The sequence below is a fragment of the Cnephaeus nilssonii genome, assembly GCF_951640355.1.
Source record: "Cnephaeus nilssonii genome assembly, chromosome: 10".
NCBI classification, from domain to species: domain Eukaryota; kingdom Metazoa; phylum Chordata; class Mammalia; order Chiroptera; family Vespertilionidae; genus Cnephaeus; species Cnephaeus nilssonii.
The window spans coordinates 30,220,966-30,234,015 of NC_137081.1; the positions used below are offsets into that span (position 1 = coordinate 30,220,966).

Here is a 13,050-nt window from a genome sequence, read left to right on the forward strand (position 1 = left end):
TGGCCATTATTGGTCGATATTCTGATGGTCTCACAATGAGAGAAGAGTTGATAAAGTTAGTATCAGTGTCAACAAGTAAATCAGGAAGCGAAATATGTAAGGTTGTTATACAAACATTTCGTGACCTAAGCATTGATATCTCTAAAGTTGTGTCAGTGACGACAGATGGGGCACCAAATATGGTGGGGGGAAAAGTCGGATTTGTCAAATTGTTTACAGAAGCTATTGGACATCCGATTGTGCCTTTTCATTGTATTATCCACCAGGAGGCTTTATGTGCCAAGGCAGGATTCACCGACTTAAACGACTTAATGTCAGTTGTTACAAAAATAGTTAATTTAATAGCTGCTCGCCCCCTTCACAAGCGAGAATTTTCGGCACAGTGGAGGTTGATTCCACCTACAGTGGACTGCTGATGTACAATAATGTAAGATGGCTGAGCCGAGGCAAAGTTCTTGAGTGTTTTATGGAGTGCTTTGAAGAAATTAAGGTATTTCTTGACGATAAGGATCTGGGAAACTTTCCTCAGCTTAATGATGATAAGTGGGTCAACACCCTGATGTTTTTTACAGATCTCTCTGTTCATATTAATGAACTGAACTTAAAGTTACAAGGTTTTGGCAAAAGTATTGACGTTATGTTTGGATACATAAAAGCTTTTGAAAGTAAAGTTAAAATTTTCAAGCGAGATGTAGAAACTAAAACTTATAAGTATTTTCCTCGAGTAACAAAGTATTTTGAGAAGGCCAGTGCAGCTGTACAAAATGAAATGGAACTCTTGCATATGATGTACCAGCATGTTTTAGACTCGTTACTTGACCAGTTTAGTGATAGATTTCGTCAATTTAGAAGTCTAGAACAGACCATGAAAATAATTAAGTATCCTGATGTAGTAGTCTACAGTAGTTTGGAATTAAATGGTTTCCAATGGATGCCAATTGATGATTTGGAGATGCAACTTGCAGAATTTCAAGACAGTATCTGGGCTCAGGTGTTTGTCGACTTGAGGTCAAAGCTTGAGAATCTGGAAAGGTGCCGCTTGGAGAATCAAGAGGAGTGCCACTACGAACAGGAAATTTGGAGTGCCTGGAACCGACTACCAGACACTTTTAGCACCCTGAAAAAATATAGCAATGGCTTTACTCACAATTTTTCCCTCTACATACTTTTGTGAGGCCTTATTCTCAGCGTTAAATAATATCAAAACCAACAAAAGAAACAGATTGACAGATGAAGTTAGTAGCGCTTGCTTGGGCCTGAAGTGTACAAAATACCAACCTTCAATCGAAGATTTAGCCAATGAAATTCAGCAACAAAAAAGTCACTAATAGGCAGGTTAGTTAAAGAATTCCCCCTCCCCCTAACTTATCTTAGTTCACGGCACCCCACACAAGCTAAATAATATCAAGACCAACAAAAGAAACCAACTGACGGATGAACAAAGAAGTCACTAAGCAGGAAAGTTAAATATTTAGTTTTTGGTTTATTAAATACAATTATATATAGCAATTATACATTTATGTTATTTAAACTATAAATATTGCGAAATAATGTTTTTTCCTCAAAGTGACACACTACCCAAGTTACGCTCAGTTTTTTGGCGAAGTTTGACACACCAAGCTCAAAAGGTTGCCCATCACTGGAATAGGTAGTGGGGGAGTAATTGTAGTGCAGGTGTAAAGTCAGAGAGGTAGGATCAGACCATGAGTGCTTTTATTGGCCATGTTAAGAAGGAATTTTCTTCATCCTAAGAGCAGTCAGTAATTAAAGCATTATAAGCAGAGGGAATGACAATCATATTTGCGTTATAAAAAGATTATTGTAAGTGTGATGTGGAGAGTGGTTTCTAAGGGATTCAAGGAAACAGTCAATAGGCTACTTAGTAGGCCAAGTAGGTAGTAGTTATGGGGACTCTAACTTGGGTAGTGATGGTGGGAGCGGGGAGATAAATAGATGGATTAGGGGGACTTGGTGATGAATAAGATTGGGGCAGGGTGTGGAAGAAGGAAGAGTTGAGGATGATTCCTAACTTTTAACATGTATACTCACATCAACAGTGGTATCACATCCTAAAATAGGGAACAAGGGAAGAATACCAGGCATTGGATCAAGATCATGAGTTGTTTTAGATGTGTTAGTTTTGAGGGGCCTTGAGACATCCAAGTGGAGACATTTTAAGTAGGCTGCTGGATGTACTAGTAAAACAACTGGATTAGAGATAGGAATCTGTGAGGCGTCTGCATTGAGGTGTTAATTAAAGCTGTGGGTGTGGGTGAGATCACTTAGGGAGAGATGATAGAATTAGAAGAGGGCCTTGTACCCTGCCCTGAGGAATTCCAATATTTAAATGGTCTAGTCAAGGAGGCTGATCCAAAAAAGGAGACAGGAAGGAAAAAATTAGGGTGGTGGTGAGTCACTGAGGACAAGGGAGGGGTGGTTTTAAAAGAAGGGTGTAATCAACAACTGCAAATGCTGCCAAGAGCTCACATGTAATGAAGACTGGAAATTGCATTTAGTGGCAGGCAGGTCATTGGTAACTAGGTGTAGAAATCACATGGGTTTGGATTGAAGAGTGAATAGGAAGATGTGGACTATAGCAAACAGGTAGATGTTATGGGGGCAGTGACTAGGAGGGGATTATGAAATCAAAGGAGAGTTTGATTTTGTTAATGGGAGTCTTGATCACATTTTAAATCAAGTGAGAGGGGAGTTGACTATATTAGAAGATGAGATAACAGACAGGATGAGTTCTGAGAAGGCAGGAGATGGATGGAGTCCAGAAGCAGGGAGGATTAACATGGGTAGGTGAGTGTACTAGTTAGCAGATGAGGGAATTCCATTGGTGTTTCCTCCCCAACCGCAATGTATGTGACAGGAAAGGTAAGAAGAGGGATTTAAAAGTGAATCCAGGTGGGCTTTCATTTCAGAATTAGCGTAAGTAGCTTTCTATTTCCTTGCTTCTCCCCTCCCTGTTTTTTTTAAACAGCTTTGTTGAGACATAACTCATATATAATTCACCCATTTAAAGTGTATAATTCAGTGGTTTTTAGTTTATTCACACATAATGTGCAACCATAACCACAGTCAGTTTTAGAACAGTTCATCACCTCCAAAAGAAACCCCATACTCTGGCTATCACTCACCTCTCCCCCTTATTCATCTTTTGCTCTCAGAAGAGAGCCTAGAATATGATCTAAATTAGATTTAAAATCATATGATTTTAGAGAATAGTAAAAAGTGAGGCATATGAAGGATTGCTATGAGCCTCAAAACTATGATCTAGCCAGAGAAGCAGTGGGGGGTGAGGCCTACTACTTAGGGTTACTGGTATAAAATCAACAGAAAATAGACTCAGAAAACCTACTAAATGTCAGATTCTTCCCTCTCAAAGAGAATATCTTAAGAATGAAGATTAGTAAAATTAAGTTGAAAAAGCACATATAACTAGATTTAAGAGAACATTTACTATTAATAAATGATTTCATCTACTGGCCCAGAAAAGGTACAATCTGGGATACTTAAAAAAATTTTTTTAATCTTTTTATTGATTTCAGAGAGAGGAAGGGAGAGGGAGAGAGAGAGAAACATCAATGATGAGAGAGAATCATCCATTGGCTGCCTCCTGCACACTCTTTACTGGGGATGGAGCCCACAACCTGGGCATGTTCCCTGACCCAGAATCAAGGGGTTGATGCTCAACCACTGAGCCACACTAGTCGGACTGAAAATTTGTATATTGGATGACAAACTGTCAGAAATCTGAGTCATTAGAAAATACGGTAGTAGCAGCAGACTGGAAATGTTAAGAATCTGCTTAACATTGAGACTGATTAAGGTTTCATGATGGAATTATTAAGAGGAGGATTTATAAGCACTTAGAATAGAAAATAGTGGTTAGTAGAAATCAGCATAAAAGGTTTTACCAAATTAACTTTATTTCATTTTCTTATGTTCAGGAAGTGTGGAAGGAATAGTTATTTTATCAAGGTATTTAACAAAATGCCACTTGAATATGATTTGGAAATAGGGGTATGTAAGTGGTTGAGTGGCCATGCCCAAAGATTATTAGTAAGTAGATTGTTACTGAAAAGAACATAATGATTCAATGGTATAATGATTCCTTTATGGTTATTTCCTTTTCAGCATTTTGGCTAATGATTGAGGCCATGGGAAGCATAGCTATCAGATTTTCAGACCGTACAAACAGGAGAGTGATAGGTAGTATATTGGATGTCCTTCCAAATCCAGAAATACCTCCACAATGTTGAATGCTGGACTGTTAATGAAATAAAATTAAATAGTGAAAATAGTTAAAGCCTTCATTGTACTGTCATTCACAGATCTGGTTTTGAATGAATTATCTATATAATAAAAGCGTAATATGCTAATTAGACTGGATGTCCTTCCTTCCAGACAAAGCTGCAGCAGGTGGGGGCTGAAACAGAGGTGGCAGAGCCTCCCCCCCTACCCCCCCCCCCCCCCCCCCCCCCCGCCCCAAGCAGCGACGGGCAGGGGCCAGGGCGCGGGGCCAAGGCCCTTGCACGAATTTCATGCAACAGACCTCTAGTATGATATAATTGCAAAAATTCTTAAAGGTAGCCTTGGGCCACATTAACATTTGTGACATTTGTAGGAAAGTGGTAGTCAGATGTCTTCTGCATTATTCCATTTTAGATAGGGTTGGAACATTAGCACTATCTTTTTTAGGAGGGTAGTTAAAGAAACTGAGAGGTTTCCTGGAAGAAGACTATTTAGGGAAAACGAGCAAAGCTGCCTTCAAAGAGGAGCCTTTCTGTGGAAGAGAAGTTAGGATACTGCCTGCTCTGCAGTGCAGCCCCAGGACTAGCAGACACTGGAAATTTTTAAGGTGAAGCAATGTGATCATTTGGTAAGGAGGATAGAAGATTGTAGAAGGGAATACCTTGGAACTAGATAATTCTTTAGATACCATTAAATGCTTGTGTCCTGTGAATCTGTGCTAACTAATCTCCTTGAAGTAGATTTCTGTTCACAAATACTTTGGCTTTTATAGCTTTTTATAGCCTTTATATTTTTCACCTATCTTTAGTACTCTACTTGAGTCTCCTTTGTTATTACCTATAACTCTTTGTGTTTTGTGTGTGTGTGTGTGTGTGTGTGTGTGTGTGTGTGTGTGTGTGTGTGTTAGTGGTTCCTTTAGGACTTAAAGTATATAGCTTTAACTTATTGCAGTCATTTTCAAAAATTATAGCGAACTAATTCCAGTAGTCTTTATTCCTTTGTGTATGTGCAGGTTTTCATCTTGAATCATTTTCCTTCTGCCTATAGGACTTCTTTAAACATTTCCTATTAGTGCAGGTGACAAAATTTTCCAGCTTGTTTACGTCTCAACAACTCTATTTAGTTTTGTTTTGGGAACAATATTTTCACTAGGTATAGAATTATAAGAGGGTAATTTTGTTTTGTCTTTTCCCAGGACTTTAATGATGTTCCTCCACTATCTTTAGTCTTGCTTCATTTCTATCAAGAAGTCTGTTGTCATTGTTTGATTTTTTGTTTTCTAGTGTTTTTTTCCCCTCTGGTTGCTTTTAAATTTTCACTAAATTAAGGTAATTTGATTATTCCATAGCTTGGTGTAGTTTTCTTTCTGTTTCTTGTGTTTAGGATTTTTTTTTAAATTTATTAGTTCTGTGGGATTATATTTTTTCATCAGATTCGATAATTTTCAGCCATTATATCTTCATTTATTTTGTCTATCCTCTCCCTCCTTTGGGAACTGCAGTTACACATGTATTAGACTGCTTATAGCCATCCTATAACTCACTGCTGTGCTATCTCTTCCCCCTCCCACCCCCCGCCCCTCTGTATTTCATTTTGGACAGTTCTTATTGCTCTATCTTTATGTTTACTAGAGATTTCTTCTGCAGTGTCTAATCTGCTGTTAATTTTATCCAGTGATCCAGTGTAATTTTTATTTCAGACATTGTAGTTTTATTTCTAAGTGTTTAATTTGGGTCTTTTAAAAAAAATGTTTTCCATACCTTTACTTAACCTGTTTATTTTTTCCCAAACATATTGACTATAGTTATAATAACTTTTTAAAAAAATATATTTTTATTCATTTCAAAGAGGAAGGGAGAGGGAGAGAGAGATAGAAACATCAATGATGAGAATCATTGATCAGCTGCCTCCTGCATGCCCCCTACTGAGGATCAAGCCTCCAACCTGGGCATGTGCCCTGACCGGGAATAGAACCATGACCTCCTGGTTCATAAGTTGACGCTCAACTACTGAGCTATGCCGGCCGGGCTAGTTATAGTAACTTTTAATATCCATGTTTATTAATTCTGCCACCCATGTCACAAGCAGAGCTGTTTCTGTTTATTGCTTTTTTTCTCCTCATTATTGGTGATAGTTTCCAGTTTGCTCCTTTTCAGGCTTGCTGTTAAGCTTTGTATGGGACCAGAATAGAGTTTAGTCTAGGACTAATTTTGTATAATGACTGAGATAAAAACCTTTTGAATGCTCTGCTTTATGTCCTTTGAACAGGAGGTTTTCCTCAGATTGATTAGGAATGAGAACTGTTTCCAGCCTGTGTGAGCTCCATGGTACTACTCCCTGGCCTTGGGTACTTCTCTCGCATGTGTATGCCTATCAGTATTCAGCTGAAGAAGCGAGTCTTTGCAGATGTCTAACTCTCCTCCATATAGATCTCTCCTCTCTGGTACTCTGCCTTGCTGCAAATGCTAGTCTCCTTGGCCTCTGCAGATGCGCAGCTCTATCATCTCAACTCAGCTCAATTCATGGAGGCCCCCTCTTCTGCCTGGCTTCCTCTTCCTGTGATGTAGCCTGGAAATTCCCTCCTGATAGTCAACTTGGGCAATTGTGAGGTTCACTTCATTTGTTTCCCTTCTCTCAGGGGTCACTGTCCTATATTGCCTGAAGTTCAATGTTTAGAACTCATTGTTTTCATAATTATCTCCAATGTTTTAGTCTTTTTCATGGGAATGGTAAAATCTAGCCCCTGTTTCTCCATCTTGGCCAGAAGTGACGTTTTATTTATTGCTAATATTTTACTGTTGCATTCAAAGCCTCTTTCAGCTTCATTTTCTGCTGCCGCTCCCTTGCTCCATCCACACCTTTTCTCTAACAGACCCTGTGCTTCTCCCTCCCTCTCATGCCTGGCTCATGCCAGTTCTTGCCCCACAGTCTCCTTTTCCCCAGTTCTTGCTTCTCGGTGTCTCCAGTCTCTGGGTCAGCTCATGTGCCTCTTCCTTGTTGTTTCCCCTCCCATTTGATGCAGAATTGAGTATTTTCTTCCTGTTGCATTTCTATCATTATATTGTTTTCAGTGTTCAAGTGTACATGTGAATCTGCTGGTTTTCCCTGCTGAGCATGTGTGTTTGGCCCACACATATGTACACACATGCACAGTGTTAAGCTCCTGAGGGCATCTTGGGCTTGTCCACTTTTGGTGCGTGTACATAGGCCCATGGGTATATAGCAAAGGTATTTAACAAATGTAGGTGTGCTATATATGTTTGTTAAAATGAATTGTTTTTCTCCTCTCCCTCAAAATCAGGCCACAGAAGAAGTTTCCAAAAATCTGGTTGCCATGAAAGAAATTCTCTATGGCACAAATGAAAAAGAGCCGCAGACGGAAGCAGTGGCACAGCTCGCTCAAGAACTGTATAATAGTGGGCTCCTGAGCACCCTGGTGGCAGACCTGCAGCTCATTGACTTCGAGGTAAGAAACCAGTCTCTTGCTTTTCACCAACAGCACCCCATTCATAGTCCTTTTCCATGAGCCTCCCTCCTTTGAAACATCTGAAGATTCCTGCCAGGCTCCTGGCTCAGGGGTTGCTGACCTATAAGCATGCCCACACTGCCTCCTATTAGAGCCAGGGCAGGAACTCAAGGGTGTCCCAGGCTTCTCTCCCCTTATTTTACCACATCATACAGGGAGGTTCTTAGGTATTCATTATGCCCTTTTATTTAGGTTGTCTAATTAACAGCTGCTGTTTTACATAATTCATTGGCCCTTGGTTCTCAAGGAATAAACAATCTAAAGATGACCTAGAATGTTAGAATTTTAGAGGTAGATGAGATCTCCGAGAACATCATTATGGTGGTTATTTTTTTGGTTTTTGGTTTTACCTGTTGAGAATTCATTACAGCAGAGATCATATGTGTTTTGCTTGGCACAGCTTTTAAATGTTTAAATGATGATGTCATTTAAATAACAGGAGGTATTATACACAATTTTGAATTTCTGGCTTCTCTTGAAACTTCGGACTCTGATAACATTGGGCCTGTAGTCCTCCATGGCCCCTCAGCTGGAGCAGAGGAGCAACTACCCGTGACACAGGAGATCCACACTTGGGTGTGTGGCAGACAGCGCAGCCTACTTTTCCCCCTGCTTTACCCATTTGCCTCTCCTGCCCAGCTCTAGTATACTTTTGAGATTGCTACCCAAACTTACACAGCTGATCATGCCATGTTATTTATCAGGGAACAGTGAGAATAATGGTCCTTGGTACCAGTCTGAGAAGTATATATACATATATAATATATGTATGTATACACACACATACATATACATAGTACTGAGGGGCTCTGGCATGGTCATGATTCTTGATTCTTTATTATGGGTGTGCTTTGTGAAAGCCCCAGTGTTTATCATCCTGAGTGTTTGGATGTCTGTTCAGGTGCTTGCAAAACCAGGGGAGAAAATAGCAGGCAATATAGCCAGATCCAGTTTTGGAGAGGGATATGAGGGTGGGTTCATAGGTTACTCCAATATAATATTGATAATAAAAGAGAATAAAGTTTTATTTCTATCCTGTAGAACAAGTAGAACTGATATTTCCATTTATGTATCTGATTTCATGTATTTTTAATCATGTATCAAATTTCAACAACAGTTTTTATTTCCTCTGCAATGTTGGAAATGCACTGGAACATCCAGTTTCTTCTCTGTCCACCCATCTCAGTCCCCAGACTGGACACCGAATTTAATATTCATTTGGGACTTTAGAGACACAAATTTTAAAGAAGTGTGTGCCCCTGAGACTGGTTCTTAGCAATTGCTATTACAGCTCCTGACCTAGGTGGGCCGCAGGGTGATCTCTGGTGCTGGAAAGCTCTCGCTCACTCCATCTCTCCTGCAGGCTTGTCAGGCTCTTAACAAGTGGCCATTCTGAAACATCTCTTGCCATCCAGTGCTGCACTTGTTACTTTCTTATGCAGCTTTTCAGTTTTACTGTAGAGCGATAATGTCCGTCTATTTTGTTTAGTCAAGTACAGTGGTGTAATTCTGACTTCTGAACATTATGTGATACTTAGCACCTTCACTATTAATCTATATATTCTTTCCTAAGTAGGTCTAGTTTAATAGGGGCATGTGTCTACTTACCATTAAAGCTCAGATTCTTATGGAATTCTTTCATTTTATTATATTAGCAGCATACACTTTCTCCTTTCTTCACTGTAAAAGGAAAATATATGTAGCGTCTACAACACGAGCATCCTATTTAGGCCGCTTGTTCCATTTGGGTGGGAATGAGGTCCCTGAACATTGTAAACATAGAGCAAGGTTTTGTTTTTCATATCTGAGCATGATTCTGAGAGGAATGATTGAAATTATATGTAGTGAGATTTCACTTTGTCAACACATTGCTCAGGTTAAAAATGGTATACTATTAAAACTTAGAATTTAAAATTATAAAGAAAATTTAATGTCTGTGAATGTTTTAAGGTCATATATTTGGTCATAATTATAAACATTCAATGCCTTGATTTGAGTGTATCTGGGAGGGTGGATGGACTTTTTAATGTTTAGTCAGGTAAATGTTTTAATGATTGTATTCCTAATAGGGCAAAAAAGATGTGGCTCAAATTTTCAACAATATTCTCAGAAGACAAATTGGTACAAGAACTCCTACTGTTGAATACATCTGCACCCAACAGAATATTTTGTTCATGTTATTGAAAGGGTATGTACAATGTAATAAAATTTATATTCTCAGTTGAGAAATAAAAAGAAAAGATGGTCTTGGGCAAAAACAGGATGGTGAATGTGGGAAAGCATTTTCTCTATGGTTCGCTCAGCTCGATTTTCTATAGCTCTTGAACATATTTCCCTCCTTAAAATTCAGCCTGTGAGCTAAATTGAACTTGAAAAAATGCCCATAGAAGTTTAAAGGTAGGTGAATCATGAGGCTTTAAATTTTCAAATCATACATGACTGAAGAATAAAAGTCCTCTGTGGTCTTACTCCTGTTCTCTAAGATTTAAAAAGTTAAGTGTATGAAATGTCAGTTAAATCATGTATTTAAAGACATCTTTGGGTACAACTGCACCCTGTAAGGCAGTAAAAGCTCCCTAGTAACTGGAGCTGTATAGCTTAACTCAATCAGTCAACAAAGAACATGGTTGTGAAGTAGTACCCTTTGCTTTTTACGTGTGTCCTCTCACTAACCCATTTAATTTGGTAAAGCACAGTGTATCTCCCTGGAATTACTCCTGGACTAAGCAGGCATTTGTGTTTCGGTAATTTGTCAGTTAAAAAAAAAAAAATCCCCAAAAGCCTAAAAGTTTAAACTTCAAAACAAAACCGATCCTGTCCTCCTTCATCACTGAGCCTCCCTGATTGGTAAGGTAACCTCCTGTCAGTTCACACCAGGCTTGTTGGCCAGCTTTGGGTATGGTGTGTGTCTGCCCCAGCATTGGTGATGTCCTGTTAAATTGGCAGGCAGGCGTTTTACTGGCATGGCTGTTGGTGTGAATCAGCTTGCTCTCCTACCCCTAGCTGTACCACTTGTCTCACTTGATTCCTATCTCTGGGGTTTAACACTTCCCTCAAGTTCAGACTTGCTTAGACAAAGCATGAGTCAGTGCGTGCCTTGGACGCCAGCATTCTGTTTCTTTTTTTTCTATTTCTAACTATCTGTGTTGCTTCTTCACGTGTTGCCATACAGAACTTTTGGTATCTAATTTTTTTGTGTGTCAATCCAGAGTTTTGTGTATAAACATGTAGGGAATAGTCTGAAATTTTGGTGTTCTCTTTTTTTATATATATATTTTTATTGATTTCAGAGAGAAAAGGAGAGAGAGAGAATCATTGATTGGCTGCCTCCTGCACGCCCCTATTGGGGATCGAGCCCACAATCCCAGGCATGTGCCCTTAATTGGAATTCAATCCAGGACCCTTCAGTCCGCAGGCTGACGCTCTATCCAACCGGCTAGGGCAAATTTTAGTGTTCTTCAGGCAGCTTCCAGGAGTCTTTATGTATTTTTAAAGCTAATAATTTCCTTTTATATAAGTAGCCATCATTATTAAAATTTATAAATTAGTTATCTCTGCTTACATTTTCCCTTTAGATTAGCCAAGGGTATGAAGAATATTAAGATAACAATTTAAAGAAAAAGTTTAAAGCTCTCATCCATCCGAGCTAGCCAGAGCAGAAACCTCAGCTGGAAAGAAGAGGAAGAGACACGTGCAGAATGCTGCTGGTGTTGGGACCCTTTCTAGCCTGTACTGTGGAACATGTACATCAGACTGGAGGGGATAATACAGCAAACCCTTCCTCCATTTCCCAGCTTCAGCACTTCTTAAACTGTGTCCTTGTTTCGTGTATTCGTCCCTTTTTTCCTCCTCAAACACAGTGTCACTTCAGTTTGCATCCCTAGTAAGATGATACATCTAAGGATTTTTTTTTACATGGTCGCAATACCATTTATAAACCTAACATTATCTAATGCTCAGTGTTCATGTTTTCTTGATTTTCACGCCACAAAAAATGGCATTTTTCCGTTTGTCCAAGTCAGGTTCTAAGCAAAGCCCACAAACTGAATTTGGTTGATATGATTCTTCTTTAACTCTCTTTTCATCTGTAATAGCTCCTGACCCCCTTTTTAAAATATACCATTTATTTCTTGAAGTAACTGGGTCATTTTATTGTGTGAAAAAAAATCACAACTTTTATGTCCAAACTGCCCTTTCTTGGACCATTGAGAGCTCCTCTCCTTCAAGTTGGCTCCTTTTAGCAAGACCGCATCAGTCTTTGATGTTTCTGTGCTTTCAGCACATGATGTCCCTGGCTTATTTTGTGTGAGTTCTGTCTTCGGTCCTGGAAATAGCCATTTCTTTAAGGAGCCCTGTGAACTTGCTTTTAAGATTGTTGTCCTGTTTGTCAGTTAGTTTAGACTACTTCCATAGGATGTGATTATCTGCTCTGGCTATGCATACTTCCAGCTATTCGGGTTGCCATTGTTAATTTGCATTTGAAAATACTTTTGTTGCTAGTGTTAGACTGCATCTGGAGGCAGCTTCTTCTCTGGCGATTTAAATGTTAATGTGCCCTCCACTCTAGTGCTAACAGGTTGTAGAGCATAACTGTTTGCCTTGTAATCATTGGTTTATACTTTAATCGTGTAAGATAAGCTTGACAAACTGCCATCAAAACCTGCCCAACTTGTTGTACCAAACTGTCTTACCCCCTGAATTCTAGTCTCCTTACTAAAGATCAGCAAAGATAAATTGTATGATTAGCCATTTTCCGAACAGACATTTTAATCACAATCAGCCATCTAGCTGACTTACCATAAATGATATGAACCTATGTACAACAAAAGGATAATACAACATACAATTGTTATGCTACTAGATAACAATTAGTACTATAGGATTTCAGGGGATAAAATGGGGGGGGGGGTTAGTCAATAAGGCAAGGGTTGGTAAAAGATGAAACATAAGAGTGAATTTCCAGGTGGTTTAAATTGGCAGGAAAAAAAGAGAATAGGTACAGGGGCACAATTGAACATAGTGGTGGGCAGCAGTAAGAAGAGTGGGCTGCTTTATGGCAAAGTGGGAGGTGACACTGTGCCAGAGGAATAGATCTGATGCAAAGCTGAGATAGGCATTAAGCCTCTAAGGTTGTCTTTATTTGATCAGCAAGAAGTCATTTTAAACTCCTAAGCTGGAAGTGCTATTGATATACTTGTGTGTTGGGTATATTTGGTAAGACAGCTTGAACATAGGTGCTGGTTAGGGTCAATTGCATTTCTCTA

At 39.2% G+C, this 13,050-nt stretch overlaps 1 protein-coding gene across 1 annotated transcript in view; it reads left to right on the forward strand.

Moving 5' to 3' along the window:
* The window catches only part of CAB39 (calcium binding protein 39), an 81,501-nt gene that overhangs the window by 53,570 nt on the left and 14,881 nt on the right, over nt 1–13,050 (forward strand). Inside the window, exons 3-4 of the mRNA XM_079783209.1 lie at nt 7,562–7,726; nt 9,856–9,974. Coding sequence (XP_079639335.1) covers nt 7,562–7,726; nt 9,856–9,974 — 284 coding nt within the window. The remainder of the gene's footprint in view (nt 1–7,561; nt 7,727–9,855; nt 9,975–13,050) is intronic.